The sequence below is a fragment of the Astyanax mexicanus genome, chromosome 5 (genome assembly GCF_023375975.1).
Source record: "Astyanax mexicanus isolate ESR-SI-001 chromosome 5, AstMex3_surface, whole genome shotgun sequence".
NCBI lineage: Eukaryota > Metazoa > Chordata > Actinopteri > Characiformes > Acestrorhamphidae > Astyanax > Astyanax mexicanus.
This window is the reverse complement of record NC_064412.1, coordinates 32,716,217-32,736,672: the sequence shown is the minus strand read 5'-3', so window position 1 is coordinate 32,736,672 and position 20,456 is coordinate 32,716,217. Positions and strand designations below refer to the sequence as shown.

Genomic DNA, 20,456 nt, shown 5'->3' with positions numbered 1-20,456 from the left:
TAAAGCAGTATTGGAACAGATTGTGTTATTGCACTCTCTACTGCAGCATTTACACACTTGCACACAGTACATTCTACAGATCTACAGTGTTTTATGGCTCTTGTAGATGCTTTATAAGAATATTTCTACATAGCACTAAAAGGTGTTTACAATTGCAATTGGCCAAAGAACCCATTTTCAGTGCTATACAGAACCATAGAGTGTACCTTTCTGTACTGTAAGCCCAGATACGTTGAATTTACTTAAAACATTTGAGGAAACAGGTTGCCTTAAAAAAGTTAAGTACCGTATTTTTCGGACTATAAGGCGCACCGTATTATAAGACGCACTATCAAAGAACGCCTATTTTCTGCTATTTTTCCATACATAGGGCGCATCGCATTATAAGGCGCGTTAAGTGACACTAGAAAGGGTGCCTATATCAAAGTGAACAGGGGTGGCGCCATGTTTCCCTTCCCCCACCGGGGGTGGTCGCTTGCCGGTGGAGCGGCTCAGTATACAAATCTAGCTCTTTCAAAGTCAAACGAGTGCTGGATATTAATCTACACAGATTCCTCTCCTGAAAACTGTTTATTTGGGTGAGTAACGTGCTTCAGTTTATTTACAGTAAGCTTAGATTTCCAGATGTCCACTAAGGCTTGCTGCACCAGCGTTAGCATAGCTATCCGCTAGCACGCTAGCTAGTCACCTAAACTAGTAAAGTTAACCCAAACTTAAACGACAGCGTTACACTGAGTAATCCTGCGTGTTCTGGTAAGACAGTGAGATATTAGCTAGCGATTCGTCCCCCGTAGCTTGTTTTAACACGGTAAACAAGCAGATTACAGGCTGATAAAACTCACCTCTGAGAGAGTTAGCGCTTAGCATCTAGCTAATGCTAGCCAGGCAAAGCAGCACAGACTTACAGGCCGATAACTCACCTCTGAACGGTGAACGCTTAGCGATTAGCATCTAACTCTAATAATACTGCTCCAGCAGTATTAAAAGTGCTAAATTTAGAAAATACTGATCTCTGAACAGTGAAAAAGCTAGCTAGCTAAGCGGTTAGCATCTAGCTAATGCTATTGCTGCTCCAGCCTCGGAGCGGCACGGCTCTGCACGGAGTGTGTGTTTATTGCTCCTTACACCTGACGGGTAAAATTTAGATAATACTGATCTCTGAACAGTGAATAAGCTAGCTAATGCTATTTGCTGCTCAGCCTCGGAGCTGCACGGCTCTGGACTCTGTATAGCACTGAAACTCTGTATAACGCTGCACGGAGTGTGTGTTTACTGCTCCTTACAACCTGACGAGTAAAATCCATACAAAAGGCGCACCGTATTATAAGACGCACTGTCAATTTTTGTGAAAATTAAAAGTTTTTAAGTGCGCCTTATAGTCCGAAAAATACGGTAATGGGTAATGACAACTTAAGTTAGTATAACTTAGAACATCAAGTTATTACAACTAAAGGAGAACTTGATTTATTTCTAAGGTAGCCCAGGGGGAATCTCTACACACTGATGGTGAGTGTCAGAAACTGTTGGACACCCAGTATGCAAATAGATTGTAACAGAAGCCAATGGAAAAGAAGCTGTTAATGACTAGACTAAAGTCAGTTATTATAAGTTTTATCAACTCAAAGATCTCAGTTTGAATGTATATGTGCCCACAAATGTTTAACTAACTCAAAATAGTTGAGTATTGTTTAGAAATATCCAATTTTATGTAAAACAGACTTAAATCATTTGAGTTCAAACAACGTATGGGTTTACAGTTCATCTCGTTACTGCATTCAATAGTTCTTAATTATCTGAAAGGGGTGTTAGATTTTGGAGGGTTGAAGATTAATCCTTTTAGGACTTTTAGTTCTCCACAAAGCTGCGGTTGAGAAACACTAATTTAGAGCATTCATGATCCAGTCTGATCTTTTTTTTTATGTTTGTATATAATTTTTTTTGAGGAGAAAAAAGGAAACACATTGAAAATGAAATGAAATTTCAGGTTCAGTGAAAGGATTTAGTGCAATATTGAATGCAACAGAGAATAACTGTGAGAGATGAGAAAATGTTATTTAATACCCAGATAGCAAAGGGACGTTGAATCAACGTTGATTCACCGTTGAACCGTCAACGAAGAACCGTTGAAACAACGTCGATTTCCGACGTTGATTCAACGCAAATGTGCACATACTGATCAACGTTGAATCAACGTCGAAAACTGGTTGAAAGCAGACGGCAAATCAACCCCCTTTCAACCATTATATAAACCATCTGATTATTGTCGGTTTTGGTTGTTTTTTCGACGTAAAATAATTCCTGCAACAGGAATATAATAATACTACTACTTCTAATAATAATAATAATAATAATAATAATAATAATAATATAATTATTATATGTTGTTAATTATAGTATTGTCGCTGTTATTGTTATGTTTTTACTATGATTATTAATAACAATAATAACAGCGACAATAATAACAATGATATTACGGTTATTATTATTAATATTATTCTTGAACAATGGTAATATTATTAATATTAATAATAATAATACTAACAATAATAATAATAATAATACTAATAATACTAACAATAATACTAACAATAATAATAATAATAATAATAACCAAATCTGTTATATTATTTTAAATATTAGGTGATAACTGATAATTTTTGTCATATGTATATGTATATGCATAATTTTTTCTTACAACAGTAAATGTAATGTGAAGTAACATGTTTAGGTTGTAAAATCACCTTGTTAACTAATAAAAAACAAAATACAGAAAAAAAATTATTATTTGTGATTAAAAGTAATTTCCACAAATGTTGTTCTAAGAAACTATGGGGTGGGCTTGGGTTCATATTGGCAAATGTGTCCCCCCCAATATCAAACCTGCTCCTACGCCCTTGGTCTTACGGGTTACGTTGTAGATCATAACCAATCACAACGTTGATTCCACGTTGTGTTGTCAACGTTAAACAACGTTTATAATTTCAACCTATAATAACGTTGATTTATGGTTGATTTTTGGTCATTCAACCAAAACCGACCAAAAAACCCAAAAATCAACATTGATTCAACCTCCCTTTGCTATCTGGGTACAGCCTGTGTTATATATAGCATGTGTGCCCTCTAGTGGTCCAGGTTGTGTAAGTGCATGTATGTATGTATTTGAACTAGCAATAAAAGTGTATGTATGTATATACTTCCTTCTTGTTCATTTTGGACTCATTGGGTTGTTTGTTTACATGTGTGCAAAGATGTCAAAAGTATAGAAGTTTAGATACTAGGGTTTTAAATATCAACTTATGTTTTTTTACTAAGGTAAAAGTGTAAAAGTACTGGTTTCAAAACGACTTAAAGTATAAAAGTAAAAGTAATGTAAGAGAGGGAAAAATGACATTAAGGATTTAAGCTTAGTGCGCTAACCTCTTCTCCAAAACACATTTTTCTAAAATCCATAATGACTATAATGTTATATTAAAATGTTAATGTTGAAACATGTGGGATACACTAGGGTCCCTGTTTCAGCTGTATATATGTTGATTAAAAATAAATGTATTTTAGAACAATGTAAATATATTTATTAAAGAAGCTTAATTCAGGATTTTTTCTCTAGAGTTTTATTTAGTCTTTTGACTCACAAATAATCTCTTCATACTAGACTACATACGTTGAGTGTTCATGTGACGTGCAGGTGTGATGGATATATTGCATATATACCAATAGGGTGTGGGAATGGTGTGTTTATACTTCGCTACATCCAACCACTATCAACTTTACTTTATCTGGATGGTGAGATTTATCCAGAAAGTTTTTTTTTTAACAGAATGCAAACAAGCTGAAATTAAATAGGAATAATCGAGCCTATTTTTAGAATGTAAGGAGTAGAAATAAGTAAAGTCGTCTGAAAAATAAATACGCCAGTTAAACTCTATTACATCTCCATTTTTTAAAGAAAAGAAACAAAGTATTTGTACTTAATTACTTGACACCTCTGGAATACCTGTTTAAAAGCTTGGTTTTGTTTTTGTGTATTTCTGTATCTGCGTGTGTGTGTGTGTGTGTGTGTTATCATGCATGTTTTTAAAGGTGTGTAGCAACAGCTCTAACCACAGAAGGGAAGGACAGTTCAGGAACTGAGCGAAGGATATGATCTGCTGCAACAAACTCTACACTAAAGTATAGCAACAGGAAACAGGAAATAAGGCCCAGCACCACTTGACAAACAACCAAAAATGATCTGAGAAAAAACATTCTCCCGCAGTATGTGAGCCTAAATCTGTCCTAAATTATGTTCTTCACCTTTTCAGCAGTTTTGGGCAATTTGGTATCAGCAGAAAAACTTTATTTTTGGATTGGTCCGGCGGTCCATTTTTGATCTTTGAGTTGATGCAACTTATAATAACTGAGTTTAGTCTGTTGCCATTGGCAGCTTCTTTTCCATTGGCTTCTGTCACAATCTATTTGCATACTGGGTGTGTCCAACAGTTTCTGACTAACACTCACCATCAGTGTGTAGTGATTCCCCCTGGGCTACCTTAGAAATAAATCAAGCTCCACTTTAGTTATAATAACTTGGTGTTCTAATCTATGCTAGTTTGAATTCCCTATTTTTTAAACAAACTTGATCATACTGATTTAGCTTATCAAACTCAATTTATCTGGATTTACAATAAAACAAAAATAGGAAACTTAAGTCTACTTGTGATAACTTGATGTTTTAAGTTATGCTAACTTAAGTAAGTTGCAAAAGTTGATTTCAGGGAGGTTACCCCACCCTGAAAACAAAAAAGACTTGCACACACATGAAAGGATAACGAAACTTTACTTTTATTTTAATTAAATGTTTTTTATTAAATTTAGAGTATTCAGAGGTGAATTGAGTTTTATATTTTTTCTTTTTGGAAGGCCCTGCCTCTGCTTTCCCTGCCTCCACCATGATCTGCTTTCTCTCACTCACTGAACAAGTCCCGTCCGGGAGGGGGGAAAAAAAAAAAAACACTGCCTGCCCACACTAAAAACTGATTGGCTGTCTCACAGACTCTTTGCAGAGAACAGGCCAATCAGAGTCCTCTCTGTTTTCTCTCTCTCCTTCCCACACGTGATTAAAAAAGTCTGTCGCCTGTGTGCGTGTTCTGAATTCCGGGGGATTGTATGTGACTCGCGGGCATCAGGGAGCCACTACCGAAATGCGGGAGACTCCCGCAGCTTCAGGGAGACTTGGTTTGTCTGCTTACAGTGTTGAGTGGGTTTGTCCTCAGGCAGCATGTGCTGTGTACAACCCAGATTGAGCCCATGTTTAAACCATCCCTGTTCCTTAAACCATCACTGACCCTGATTAGGCCAATCACTGACATTCTTATGACCAATTGACAACACATTCTGGTTGCCAGTTAGGCTACCCATACAGACTCCATCAGTGTTTGGTATGTTGACCGCATGAATCTTTTTTCAGTATTGCCAGGTTGCAGCTTTTGTAGAACAATGAGATGCTGTAGATTTTGAGAACAGAACTGAAACTGAGTTTTCTGTAACTCTCACACCATGGCAAAATCAGGCAGAGGCCTATCACACAGTGAAACAGGTGAATCACAGATTCACCAGAGCAAAGGTTTCATAAAAGACAACACTTTACCACAGCTCACCTTCCGAAGCAGAACTGAAAGCATCTGTGCAGTTGCAGACGCAGCCAGGAGGGGCGTTCAGAGCGAGCGGGTTTAAAATTAGACCATGAAATAGAGATCCGAAACCATGCAGAACAAGTGATGTCATAACACGTTTCCTGCCTCATTGGCTAATATTGCAAGAGCTGATTTTTTGTGTGCTTTTCTCCAATCCATCCAGTGGTTCATCTTTTCTTATTTCCTAATCGAGCGGAGATGACTGGTCATATATCCGGACATCACGTTTAAGCAAGCTTCTCCTTTGGCCAAAAATGAATTGATCAACCAAGAATCTACTGACATTAGACCCAGTTAACTTGCACTGTAAACTATAGCAAACTAGTTGCTTCAACTAACATTATTAACTTTCTTGTTAAAAGTTGGGTTAAATAATTAAACTGGTTTGACAAAATTTACAAATTGTAGTTAAACCCTAGTTGAGGCCAGGCCAACTACTTTGCACATGCTCATTTGGGTTCTGTAGTTGAATGGGGTCTACTGAGTAATTCTGCAGGGGGTTTTCACCTGATATTGGTCATCTATTTGCATATTGGGTGTGTCCTCACACCTCTCACTCACCATCAATGTGTAATCATTCTTCAAAGGCTGCCCTCACCTTGGCTATATATATATATATATATATATATATATATATCTTGTATAATAGTTGATTGCCTCTTCTAAGTATTAAAGACTATAAGAGCAAGTTATCATGCTTTTGTTGCTGAATTTGTTGGTTTGTTTTAGCTGGTCACATTTGCATAAATGCAAGCTTATTTTGTTGCAAATAACACAGATATGTAATAGTCAGAAGTGTTCAGTTACTAGCTTAAATTAACAGAAAATATATGTCCACTATCTGAATTTAATTAATGTAAAATATCATTGATGCAATTTATTTATTTTTTTGTGATAGTGAGCAGACTTTACAATATAAATTTCAGAGATTTCCACTTAAATAAAGCCAACTAAAAACACAGTGACTTTTCGTTTGTTTAGACTTGAAATTCAATGATTTTATACATATAAAAGATACCAAAGGTTTAATTAACCTATTTAAGTTTGGGGGAAAGAGCGTTGCTTAGTCTTGTTGAATATTGACTAAGTTTTCACATATAAATATAACTTTTCCAAACACCAACTTTCTTTTAAAGCCATCAACACTGGGGCTAACCAATCAACTGTTACATAAAACAATGTAAATCTGCATATACACGAGAAGGTAGCCTGGGGGGAACAACTACACACTGATGGTGAGTGAAGGGGCATGGTTGAAACACCCACTATGCAAATAAATGGGGAGCTGATGGGAAACTGTGTTTCAAGTTCATTTCAGTCATTCCAAATTTAAACTTCATTAAACATCATAAAAATCTGAGTTAAAAGATTGATAACCCAAATCATAAAACTTAATTTGATGAGATAAGATTTATTAAAAGTGTACAGTGTACCTGTAGCAATGCTGTTATTTGTAACTGTTTCTGAAATAAGCAACTATTGTAACACCTAGTAGTTAAGTGAAGCTGTGATTGTTGAAGCACCGTTTCTTCATTTTCTTTACCCCAAGCTCTTGCAGGTCCAGCAGATTAAACCTACAACCTTCTGGCCCGAGTCCTACATCTTTAGGTTAATGCTTGTTTTCACACAATCCAGGTTACTTCATGTAAGCACTTGTAAACATTTATGCAGAAAAGTTAAGTAAGAAACCGAAAGGGGAATTTTGAGTGAAATCTACAATGTTACTTAATTTTCAGTAGTTAAAACACACTTTAAGAAAGCCTTTAAAAATTACATGTCAGTCTGCACCTTGTTCTAAATAAAAATAAGCAGAGATCACCACATATATTGAGTAAATCTGTCCAAAAAAGAGCAGAGAAAAAATAAGCATTATGTGACCCACCCTGAGCCTAGTGAGAACAGTTTCCTGTCTCTGACCATACTCCTCACTTCCACCCAAACCAACCAGTAGCTGTATAGCAACAAATGCTCTTTTGCCCCATGATATTTGCCATACGTTCCTAACATATAGTTTAATGATCACCCATGCCACAGATTTATTAAAGATTGTGAATGATAACTTGAATTAATATGAATTATAACATCAAACAAGTTATTACACCAAAAAGGGTTTATTTTTGTTAAAACAACACACTAATTTGTACAAAAATAATAAACTTCGTGCTTTTCTTTTGAATATCATTTTATTTAGATGTTTATTTTATACATTTAAATACACTGCCAGCCTGGAAAATGTGATTTTAGAGGCCAGACAGTTAATCATTATATAGTCACTACAAGTTTACCAAAGATAGCCACGGGCGAACGACTACACACCAACGGTGAGTGGGAAGCAACCAAAATGCAAATAGTTCGTCCCAACAGACTAAACTTAAATATCTTTGTTTAAATGTATATGTGCCCACAAACATTCATATAATTTATACTGGTTGAGTAATGTTTGAAAATACCAAACTTTACATAAAAAAAGAATGAAATAAGCATAATCACAGTATATGATCTATACGTTTATCTAAGGTAACCTGTGGGGAATCACTACACACTTATGGTGAGTGTTAGTCAGAAACTGGGGGACCCACCCAGTATGCAAATAGATTGTGTTAGGAGCCAATGATAAAGAAGCTGCCTACTTAATTCATTTGAGTTCAAACAATGTATGGGTTTACAGTGTAGACAACATTTACTTTTTGTGTAATGTAGCAAGAAATGTTAAGTTAACTTTACCTTATTTTTTTCTGTGTCTCAACTGTTTAGTGCAAGTAATATTTACTCAACTGTATCTCTATGTATGATCTCTATCCAAATATAGCGTATACATTTTACTTGTTTATTTTTAGAACACAATGTGTACAATGATTAGTAATATTTAATTGCTTTTCTGAAGAAAGTTTTATTGCTGAAAATTACGTAATACATGGATTTAGGTCAATATTTCCCTTTCAGTTGCTTACTCAATTATTTACTTTAGTCATGACAAAATAATTAAAATGATGTTATATTTATTAACCCCATGAATCATTTTTACATACTATAGGATGGTCCCATACACTCTAAAAAGTAATTCTGTGTTTTAGTCAGGAGAACTAATATTATTAGGTTGAGTGAACTTACCGGTTAGTACTCAATAAAATGAGTTCAGAGAACTTCAGAGAACCCTGAAAACTTTAAACATGTTTGTTGAGCCAATGAAAAAATGTGATTTGAACCAACTTTTAGTTACTACACCTGTCTCAGTGCTCTTTCTGCAGTATACATACTTTCCCATAAGGCTCTTGGCATCATATATTTGCATACTGGGTGTGGCCTCTCCCTTACTTACCATCTTTGTGTTGTCTGTTGCCCAAAGCTACCTTATCCTGGGCGTGCAGTAATGTATGCGTTGATTGGCAGACCTCAGTGTTGTGGGCTGGAAGAGCAAGTTACTGCTGTTCTGTGTTGCTACTGCTCTTAGTATGCTGGCTCTGAGCTACAGAGTTTGCTCTTACACTGCCTCAGTATCACTGTCAGTATTGGCAGCTGAAAAATAGTATAGTAAATATGTTGAGAATACCTATATATATATACATATATACATACTGAATTATTTAAACCCACAGAACTGTAGAATTAGTTATGTTGTTGTTGTGTGAACAAAACTCAGTTTAGTTAAATAAACTTGACTGATTCAAGTTATCATCTAGCTTTGACCCAGTTAAGTTAAATAAACTTAAAATGTTATGTATTTACAACTTAACTGAGTCAAAGCGAAATGCTGACTTGACTGAGTTAAGTTGAGCCAATAGATATTTATTTAACATCGAACTGCTTCTCCAAACCTTAGCTGCTTTTCTAGGCGGTACACTCTAATAAAATAAAGCCTTGGATCAACAAAAAAAGTCTACACAATAGACACAATAGAGTTGTGTCAACTTTTTGTAGAATTACATTGATCCAAAAAAATATTTTAAGTATGGTGAATTAGTTTTTCAATTAAAGTAGAAAGTATTTTTAATATTTTTAAAAGTATGAACATAACTATGGTCACCGTCAACAAATATTTTTACATTAACTGCACAAAAAGTCAATTTCCAAAAATTAAACTCACATAATGAACACAACACTACATTTGTGTTAATGTCAATGAGAACTGAGAATTCATAACTATTACGTATCTGTCTTATTGGCAGTCACAAGAATTGCAGTAATGCAGACATGACAATGTCATGTTTATATATATATATATATATATATATATATATATATATATATATATATATAAACACTCAGCAACGCAAAACATAGTAACTTACTCTTATTACTCTTACACGCCCAATATGCAAATAGCATGACCAGCATCAGGTGTAAACCCCTACATAGTTGCTCAGTAGACCCCGTTTAACTGAAGAGTAAAACTGAGCATGTGCAGTAGTGCAAAGTAGTTGGCTTGGCTACAGATTGTACATTTTTCAACACAAATGATGTAGTTAGATCCACTTTTAACAGGAAACTTAATAATGTTAGTTGAGGCAACTAGTTTGCTATACTTTATGGTGCAATTTAATATTTCTTGTTGAACTTAAATAAAAAAATAAAAAATAAATAAAAATCACTTTAATGATTTAGTGTAGCCTATCAATACCAAAATAATTACCTATCATTGATTTATTAATCTTGTTGATTTGCTCATATATTTTTTAACCTCCTCTATTGCCCTTATAATGTCAGTTTTGCTGAAGTTAAAGTCAAACAATGTTAATATTCAACAGTATGATCAACTTTATTCAATACTTTGGTCACACAGCTCCTCCCTCACATACTTAAAACTGGTCTAGGTTAGTCAGTTAGTCCATTTTTTTATGTCACTACAACTCAATAAAAGAATAAATGAAAATAAAAATCCTTATAAAAATAAAATAAAAAAAATGTATTTTTTTTTTTGTCTTACAACAGGGTATTTATTTAAGTATTGGCTAAAGGCCATCAGATTAGTTTTAGAGTGTATACTTCAAAACACACAAAAGTAGAGCTTAGCAGACATACTTATCAAACCCAACACCAATAGGTCAATAGGTCAACTCTAACTGCTGGGCTTCCATATAAACGCTGTTCTATATTTACTGAGACAATAAGATTTAGATCAGGCAGTTTCAAGGAAGGCAAAAAGAAAAGTGAGAATTAGTAGGCACAAACAAACTTTAAATGTTGAATTCCAAATGTCCTGGCTGTCTGACTATATCTGGGCTAAAGGGGAAACTATTTAAATTAGATTTGCAGAACCAGAGCTCTGGAAGAACTTCCTCTAGCAGTAGATGAGCTCATCTGCTGACAATAGATTTTTTATTGTATAAGTATTCCGAGAATCTGAGAGTGTGCCTGACTTCTGTTTAAATAAAAAATACTTTTAAAGTAAACACAATTCTTAGAGTAAATCTAGAGATGCTTCTGTGAAATTACAGTCATAATTCATGGATAATATCGCCATGGGCATATAACCAAAAGCATGTTCCACATTGTTTAAACTTTAAACTACCGTATTTTCCACACTATAAGGCGCACTTAAAATCTTTTTAGATTTTTCCAAAAATAGTCAGTGCGCCTTTTAATCCAGTGCGCCTTATGTATCAATTGTATCAGTCAGGTATTAAGGAGAAGTAAAGCCACTCCACTGAAGTGCAGCATTCTAAGGGTGAGTTTTCAGTGAGGTTTCTCCAATACAGAGGCTGAAGAAGTATTAGCACTAGCCGCTTGCTAACTAGCCACTAACCTCAATGCTAGCCTGCGTTTTTTTTTTTATCGTGTTAAAAACAGCTATGTTAGACAAACCGCTAGCTGATAACTCCCTGGGTTACCACTCAGGCTTCCTCAGTGTGGCGCTGTCAGGCGGCATTTACTAGCGCTAAGTGCAGCTAACTGTGGCTAGCACTGCTGCTAGCCACAACTAGCTCTGCTGCTAACACAGCTAGCTCTGCTGCTAACCACAGCTAGCTCTGCTGCTAACCGTGCTAAACTACTGGAAATCCAGTAGAGTTTACTGTAAATAAATGGAAGCACATTACTCACCCAAATAAACAGTTTTCAGAAGAGAAATCTGTAAAGATTAACATCCAGCACTTGTTTGACTTTGAAAGAAAATGTTTAAATTTTTTAAGGATTACACAAAAATGCAAAAAACTTGTACATGCATATGAAAAATTCTCCTTTTAGATTATTAAATCAATGCTTAAAGATTTAGAACTCAGCTGAAAAACAAATTATATGCTTTAAATCTAAGGCCTAAGGTGTGCTAACATTCTGACGGAACTATTCTACTAATATTCTACTTCTACTATTCTATTGAGAGCTACTGTGAAGCTAAAAATACCAGAAAAAATATATTTGAAAGTGTGTGTGTGTGTGTGTTTGTCTGTGGGTGTATGCGCATATGTGAATTAAAGTGTTAAAAATACTGCATTTGTGAGCTGCATGAGAGCTGCTTATGCATGTGGTAAAATAATAACAGGAACTCAGCTAAGATTCCCCTTCTGAAAAACATAAAGTTAGACCAAGCCATGTCTAGCTCTGAGGAGACAAATTAAGGTTTTCATGAACATAGATAATATATTTAACCAACACGTTTAATTAAATACGTTTTTTATACATTTAATAAAACACATTTAATGATTCACATGTTGCTCTGATCTGATATTTACAACAACAAAAAAATGATGAAAAAAATATGAAAAATTACAGTGAAGATGAAAGAATTGATTATTACTTTGACTTTTGAATGCCAAAAGTCTCCAAAATGAATCAATTAATGTTATGTACTAATAAGTAATGTACAGACATCATTAGCTGGTATGAACGACATTATACACAGTGCAACTTCAGAACATATGAACAAATATACAGTATATGTGAGAAAAACTAACCCATTTAACATTTTTGTGTCCCTAGCCTTTACAGATACATTACACAAGCATGTTAAGGTTAAAATTCATTCATATTTAAAAATAAACAATTATTATTTATTTAATACATTATTTATTTACTTTCTATTTTCTTTCTCCCTGTTCTCTTTTTTGTTTTTTTGTTTTTTCTTTCATTTATTTCATCCTTATATTTATTTTACCTTTTATTTTATTTCTATCATTTACTTTTTTAATAATGTTTAGTCCTTTATTTCTTTATTTGTGTTTGTCTTTTTTGTCATGCTCGGCATCAAAAGCGTTACTTTCTTTCCCACACTCAGCTCTACCTGCGATCTCTAGCCTCTGGACTACGATACCCAGAACGCACCACACACTGACGTCCCTCCCTCACACAATCACATGTCACTGCACACAGATTACATGAATATACTTTAATTTGGAATACAATCGTGGTGAAAATGAGGGTGGTCCAGCGGGATAAGTGCTGCCACTATGATCAGGAGATCTCCGGTTTGAATCCTGTTCATGTAGCTTGTTGTGGGGCATCACTAATGATAGGGGGAAGCCCATCACTAGTAAGTGAATTGGGTTGGTAAGAAAATAGGAAAAAATTTTTAAATAAAAAAAGTGTTAAAAATAACATATGCTTAGTATACTCAGTATAAATTTAGTGCAAATATATATGATTTTAAATACAAAAATAGCAATTAAGTACAAATGAGTGGTTCCAAAATAACAAAACTTTAGTACATATCTAGTTTGACATAATTAAAGTATTATACTTTTTTATTATATCACAAGGGTTATGTAATAATATCACACTATGTTTTAATTCCAAAAGTGGACCTTTTTGTAGAATGATATGTAAAAATATATATATATCAGCACTGTTAAGAAAAGAGGGGGTGTATTTGTGTAGTTGTTAAGAGCAATGCTAACAGCACTAACTAGCTTTTCTGATATATATATATTATATAAATGATTTACACCTACAACACTTCCTCATAGCTTCAGTCCAAAACTAAAGAAGATAACTTTGCAACAGACTCTACATATCCTGTGTCTTAGCTGATGAACTTCACGTGACTTCATGTGAGGTCAAAAAAAAAAAACAACAAACACTGTCAAAACTGTCTCCAGCACAGCATTTAAATAACCGGTTAGTTTCCCAGCATTAGCAGAAACTCCACCAGTTGACGTGTTGCTTCTCTTCACTTCCTTTTCCTCCAAACCTCTGTGAAACACGACTCTAAACAGACTTTTAATATGAAAGAACTTGAACCGTCCTTGTGGTTCAGCTGTTCTGCTTACTGGGCAGACTCAGCACAGTCTGTATTGTCCACCATTTTTAAAGAGCTACAATGTCTATGGTGCTCTGCTGTGGTCATTCTTGCTGTGTCTGTTGGATGACCTTCTTCTTTCGGACAGAGACCAGGTCGTAAAATGGATCCTTTGTGATACTTGCCCTGAGAAGCAAAAATAAATACAGTAAAACATATAAATGTCCTGTAGATTCTTACAATGTTTCAACAGTGTTAGGGCTATAGGCGAGCCATCAACCGTGCACAGGTGATTTAAGGCATGTCAGTGTGTCTTTGCTATCATAACAGTGGGAAAAGTACACCTTACGTGACTCTAAGTTCACTTTCAATATAGGCTAGGTTGTTTTTAGTCAGTGGCGCGCCTGTCTTTTTCACTGTCAAGATAGCAATACACCAGAAATGTACCCTCCTTTTCAAGCCACCTATCCATTGGCATAGATACATTTGCAAGCACTGATGCTATTTATGCTTTGAGTCTCAGACGTGAGGAGGCAAATGAACCTTGGGTCCGCCATTATACCAGGATGTGCCGCCCCAGTCAGTCCTACCTGACTGCCTAATCAGTCCAACGAGGCCCAGCTGGGACCAAACGTGGCTGCACGTCCTGGTGTGGGGCAGCTTAAAAACCTTGCCTCAGTCTTCACTCAAGAGGGATGCTAAAGGTGAGAGGAAGGCTGAAGCAACAAGGGCCCAAAAACACTAGTAAAATATCTAGAGCCCCACTATGTTTTGTGGCTTAATATATTTTATTATGTCAAGGCCTCAAAATATTATCTTTAATCCTTATGATATAATATATGTAGTCTAATAAGATAATCAGGTTTTTTTTAGTTCGACAGTGGGGAAATTAGGCTTCAGTACATTTATATCTTTATATTATTTTTCTGCCTTCAATATTTTATCTTGTGGCCTCAATATATAATTCAATGGCCTCAATATTTTAGTCTTGCACAAAACTCTAAAACTAGCTAGTGTAGCATATACTGTAGCACAGCCTGGGAATCAAACCATGGTTTGCATTGAGGAAGATGGTACTGTTATCAACTTTTATCTTCTGTGAAGCACATTGAGATTATATTCTCTTGAAAGTGTAATGAATAATTAAAATGCATCATTTATTATAAATACATTAACGCAGTTTCAGACCTGATAGCTTCTATCCAGCCATCTCTCTCTTCAGCTGATGAAGCGCAGATCATGTAGCTCTGGTGCTTTCCCTCCACCACCCTGCCGTCTGTTTCTGTCTTACACGCCTTTATCTTCTGCCCTTTACTGTTTGGGTTGTAGAGCTCCAGACAGTACTACACAGACAGACAGACAGACAGACAGTCAGACAGGTGCATTGTTAGGTAATTACTGGCTTTTTAAACTTCCTCTTTATTAAACAAAAAGTGCACAGCTGAGTAATACACAGCAAAAAAGAAAATGAGTGTGAAAAATGAGGTCAGTATTTGCGGATGTGTTGCCAGGTTTCTGACAAAACATTGCAGGAGTTCCACTATAGCTAAATCACACAAATGCAATCATTCACACAGTCTAAAAGAAAGCAAACTTTTGAACCTGCACATCGCAGACAGAGATGATTATGATGACTAAAATGATAACATGATTAAGAATCATCCCCCTGTGGTTAGTTTATCATTCTTTACACACAGAATAAAGGTCATAAAGTAATGCTTACTATATTGTTGCATTGTGATTTATAGTGAATGACAGTTCTAGAGGCAGTAAACTTAATAAACTTCTCATAAATGATCACATTTTTCCAACGTTCCAATGTATAAATAATACGCAGTTCCCATTATTTTAAGCAAATAATGGCAATGGTATACAATTTTAGTGGCTAAAAAATAAACTGACATGCCAAAAAGTCATGGAACAGCACAAAGGTTTTGAGAAATTCTGAGAAAAATTCAAATTAAAATGAACAAAATAACGAAAACTTTTTTCTTAACTCAAATGAATAATAAAAAAAAAAAAACGGTAACTAACTGGAACTGTATTGAGTATATATAAAACAAACTAAAACATAAAGTAAAACATAGTTATAGCTAGAATTCCCTTCCTTTTCTTGTTTGTTAATTTAGTTATTAATTATTAAGTGTTATTTTCACTCTAGCAGTTTTACAGCTGGCAGCAACTTACAGCACCTCACTTTCTGTGACGTCACTTCTAGTTTACAGTCACCAAGCTAACCGCGAAATAATGACAGAAAAAACTGTGAGAAAGCTGCAGAATTTTATATAATGTTTGAATATGAGTGCAATAAACCACATTGTATGGTCAGTGCAACATTCATGAGTAAAACAGCGTTCTCAATGGCTTGTGGGATCATATTTTTTGCCTAATGGGCGTGTCCTCACTCATCATTGGTTTGTAGTTATCCTCCTGACTACCTTCATTTGGGTGTACAATTATTTTTATGTCATTTTACAATGCCTGGTCTAATTGTTGTAGGTTACAAGAACAAGTTACAATTTTCTGTACTGCAGAATGTAACTTTTTGTATTGGTAAATGTGTATTGGTAAATGTGTATTGGTAAATGTGTATTGGTAAAAGTGTATTGGTAAAAGTCATTTGAAGTCATTTTCAGTTTTTTATTGAACTTGCTCTAAACATAAGACCAGAGAGCTAGACTAAACTTAACCCCATGTAGCTTTTATTCACTGCTCTGTGTGCCTCACCCACTGTGAACCTAAACCAATTCGGACAGCCACTACCCCACCAAGTCTGACAAACATAACCTCAGTAAAACCCCCACAGTTAATCATTTTACACAAGAAACACCCTCACTCTCACGAGCCTCTGCAGCTGACTCACTGACATCAACTTTTTCATTTGAGGAAACTGATTGCCTTAAATGATTTAAGTTACACTATCTCAAATCAAAACACTTAAAACAAACACTTTTTAAAGAGCAGCTGTAGTTCACTAAATAGTGGTGAAACAGGAGTGAATTGACAGTTGTTTGGGTGGTTTTCTCAGTGTTTTGGAGGATATGAAACACGTTTTACCCAGTGAATTGGTTTTATCTGAATCCCACTGTAACAACCTGGCAACCCTGATGGCTCACTGTCAGCACCATTTGTTGGGCTGTCTGTTGCTTAGTAGCGAGACCCGCAATGCATTTTGGGACACATTCAGCTCGCTTAGTAAGCAGCGATGTTTACTTTAAATCATGATGCATTATGAGAGTTTTTAGTGCCCTCAAAATCACTCTCGAATTCCCCCTTACGATTTGGACACTCAAATAAAAATGGCTGACATACTCAATAGTGCCCTAACTAGTAAATATGGAGCCGTTTCGGTCACAGCCCATGATTACAAGTACGAACTATTGTAGCATAACTCACCTCCGTTCACCACCAGCATTCAAAAATACAGCACTTTTAGCCGATGCTCTAAACAAGCTTACAATGCTAGTGATAGGGTCATACCGTTGCCAATGCAAACATAAAAAATCCCTATTTTTCATTATAAACAAACTTTTGAACGTTTTTCAGAATGCTCGGGGGTGAACAGAAGTGGGCTATTTTTAAAAATGTCACACCAGATTTCTCCTTTAACTAGAAAACACATTAATAAACTCAAGCACAACCATCATCAACTATGATTAGTTACAATGCTCACATGCATATGTGACAGGCAGAGCTGTTACTGGGCTCTGGGTTAACCATTTTTGGGCTTGGATGGCCACCGTAGTGGAGGAGCAGCGGCTCCCCCTCCCCTCTGTGTTGTGCTAGAAATGCTAGTTAGCTCAGTATAAAAGCATGGATAGCATGCTGCTGTGTTGAGCTCGTGGTTTCCTTTGTTGCTGGGTCGTGTTACTGCAGGACTTGCTGCTGGGTGGTTTCCTAAGGTACGTGTCTTTTGTGCAGTGGGGTTTTTGTTGATTTTGATCCACTCTAAAATAACACAAACGCCTTGATATACAGGGGTGGTCTGCCGGAAAACGGGTGTGAATGCGGTTAGCGGTTAGCCGTTAGCATCAGCCGGCTCTGAGCATCGTCGCATAAAACTGCAGCTTGGTGTGGATTTGGAGCTGTATTGGATGTAAGGTAGGCATTTGGGGTGCAGCAACGCTTATCTAGGTGGGGTTTTAACCATATTATGGCTGATATTTATGGTAAATGCCTCTCTAGGTGTATGCTCTGGCGTGCCGGAAAACGGGTGTGAACGCGGTTAGCGGTTAGCCGTTAGCATCAGCTAACTCTGGGCATCGTCGCATAAAACTGCAGCTTGGTGTGGATGTGGAGCTGTATTGGATGCAAGGTAGGCATTTGGGGTGCAGCAACGCTTATCTAGGTGGGGTTTTAACCATATGGCTGATATTTATGGTAAATGCCTCTTATTTAGGTGTATGCTCTGGCGTGCCGGAAAACAGGTGTGTTTTGACCGTAACAACGTAAGGTAGGAGTTTTTTTTAGTATTTTCCGGTTGGAGGGAATTTTAGGCTTTGTTTAAATATATTTGGGATTTCATTTGTAGATTGGAGCAGGAACCCTGGGTGTATTCTAGCCCAAGCAAGTGATAATTCAAGCCTACAGGTATTGTTTGCTTGATAGTTATAGAGCTAACTCTCCCAAGCTATCTGTCTAGTGCAATTATTTTAATTAATGTGTTTTTATCAGGTGTTCAGCTGAAGTGTCGCCATCGGAGAAGGCTGAGGTGGCACCAAGCCGAGCAGTCCCTAGTCTTCTGCTGTTTTGCCTATGCTGTTTTGTTGGGGTTGAATTAATTTAAGATTTATTCATTTATTTTGTTCTTTTTTTATTTCTGGGTGTTTATTATTTGTATTAAAAAGACTGTTTTGTTTTCTTTTCTTTTTTTCCTTTTTTTTTGTTTCTGTTGGAAATTGATTTTGTTATTTGTATTTTTGTTAACTTGACCCCACCTTGTGTCAATGGTGGCAGACCTCTTTGGGCCCTCCTATAGGAAGCTGGCTGTTTATTTGTTAGTGATACTGGCCGTAAACTAAATGGAAAATTAATAAGTATAACATTTATTGTTACTAATCTGTTTCTCTTTCTTGTAGAACAACTTGGTGCACGTGGTGTCCCCCTTGGGCCGACTGGTTACCTCCTCCTTGGGAAATCTTTCCTTTTGCACTTGGTTTGCTGTGTTGGACTCACCCTTGGTTTGAGGTGTTGCGACGTGTGTGGGTGTGTGTGAGTACTCTGTGTGTGCTTGTAGAGGTTGTATTTCTCCTTGGGAGGGAGGGCCCGGGCACAAGAATTGTCCAGCACCAGTTAGCTACAGAAAGATGATAATGCTATGTTAAGACCCTAAACAGCCAGTATCTCTAATATCCTTTTTTTTTAAGCGCATTTTGTCCCAAGGCTCAGTGTATACTTTTAAAGTTGTTTTTTTTTTTTAAAAAAAACTTTAATTGCTTAATAAAGTGTTTATGTATTTCCTGTATCTACTATTTCAAACTTGAATAAGTAAAGATTTTATGCTGAACCTCATCTCACGTCTCCTGAGTATCTCTGAATGCACCTGTGTGCTTTGGGTATTATTTATATTTATTTCCTGGGGTGAAACTCCCCAGGTGGCGTAGTCTACCTTCATTGAATCATAAGGGTCACACATACACTAATGCATACACTGAAACCACTGACTGATTAGCTAAGGTTTGATCATCATCATCATACAGTGCAGCACTAATGGGCTTAGAAAATAAATGCTGTTTTGTGTCTGGCAGCTTACCGGTTTGCGTGTGAAGTTAACCTCTCGCACACACAGGTTCTCCAGAGGAATGATCCCTCTGGGTTCTTTGTCCTAAATACAAATAATATGATCAGTTTCCACTAATGTGCAAAAGTAAATAGATCATATTTTAATGTGATATGGAATAAGCATTAGATTATACAGTAGGTTAGTTTACTCACTGTGGTGTACTCAAAGTAATACAGGCAGTTATCAGTTAGAATGAACCACCTCCTCTTCCAGGTCTTCACTCTTCCTCCTGCAGGCAATACACAACGATTTACCATCACATTCATAAACTACACAACATAACAGCAGCTCAGCCACTTCTGCACCTCATTTCGTGTTTACACAGAGCAGGCATAGGTGTTTTGGTGGTCTCCCTTACTAGTCTAATTCTTGGACAGTCACTTGGCATGCCTCTCCCTCAATCTCCCTTCCTAAATATCGCCAGATCAAGAGTAGTTTAAACAGCAAAGCAATGGTATAAAACTATAAAAAACACTATAACCACCAACTTTACTGAAATGTTATATCGTTGTTTGACCATGATTGAGGCTAAATACACTACGATTTGGTCTCTTTCACAGTGCACTTTCAGACAGAGCAAATTACAAATATAACCATATAAATCTCAGTTCAGTTAAACAAACTTAAGATGAGTAAGGACATGCAAAGTTAATCAAATATTGTCAAATATAAAGGATGTTGTTTCCATGAGTTGAAAGTAAAACTAATGTCAATTTGTCAGCAGCCTTATCCGTTCTAGCGTTAGAGACAGTAAACAGCTGATGTGCATTGATACTGCTGAACATGTTCCAGTCTGGTTATAGGTCACTGTTAACAACTCGTGGGAGGGGCC

At 36.1% G+C, this 20,456-nt stretch overlaps 1 protein-coding gene and 1 long non-coding RNA gene across 3 annotated transcripts in view; one reads left to right on the top strand and one right to left on the bottom strand.

Annotated features, from left to right (window-relative positions):
• Positions 1-13,527: 13,527 nt before the first annotated feature.
• The window catches only part of cyth4b (cytohesin 4b), a 34,182-nt gene continuing 27,253 nt past the window's right edge, over positions 13,528-20,456 (bottom strand). The window contains exons 10-13 of the mRNA XM_007231218.4: positions 19,777-19,853; positions 19,595-19,666; positions 15,031-15,185; positions 13,528-14,028 (exon numbers count right to left, since the gene is read on the bottom strand). Of these exons, the coding sequence (XP_007231280.2) occupies positions 13,947-14,028; positions 15,031-15,185; positions 19,595-19,666; positions 19,777-19,853 (386 nt within the window). The 3' untranslated portion in view covers positions 13,528-13,946. The remainder of the gene's footprint in view (positions 14,029-15,030; positions 15,186-19,594; positions 19,667-19,776; positions 19,854-20,456) is intronic.
• On the top strand, positions 17,526-19,353 carry LOC107197427 (uncharacterized). 2 transcript variants are annotated; one of them, XR_007439149.1, is made up of 2 exons: positions 17,526-17,938; positions 18,028-19,353. It is a non-coding gene; the product is annotated as an uncharacterized LOC107197427 (long non-coding RNA). The 2 variants fall into 2 exon arrangements; XR_007439148.1 differs by having other exon boundaries at positions 17,526-17,943.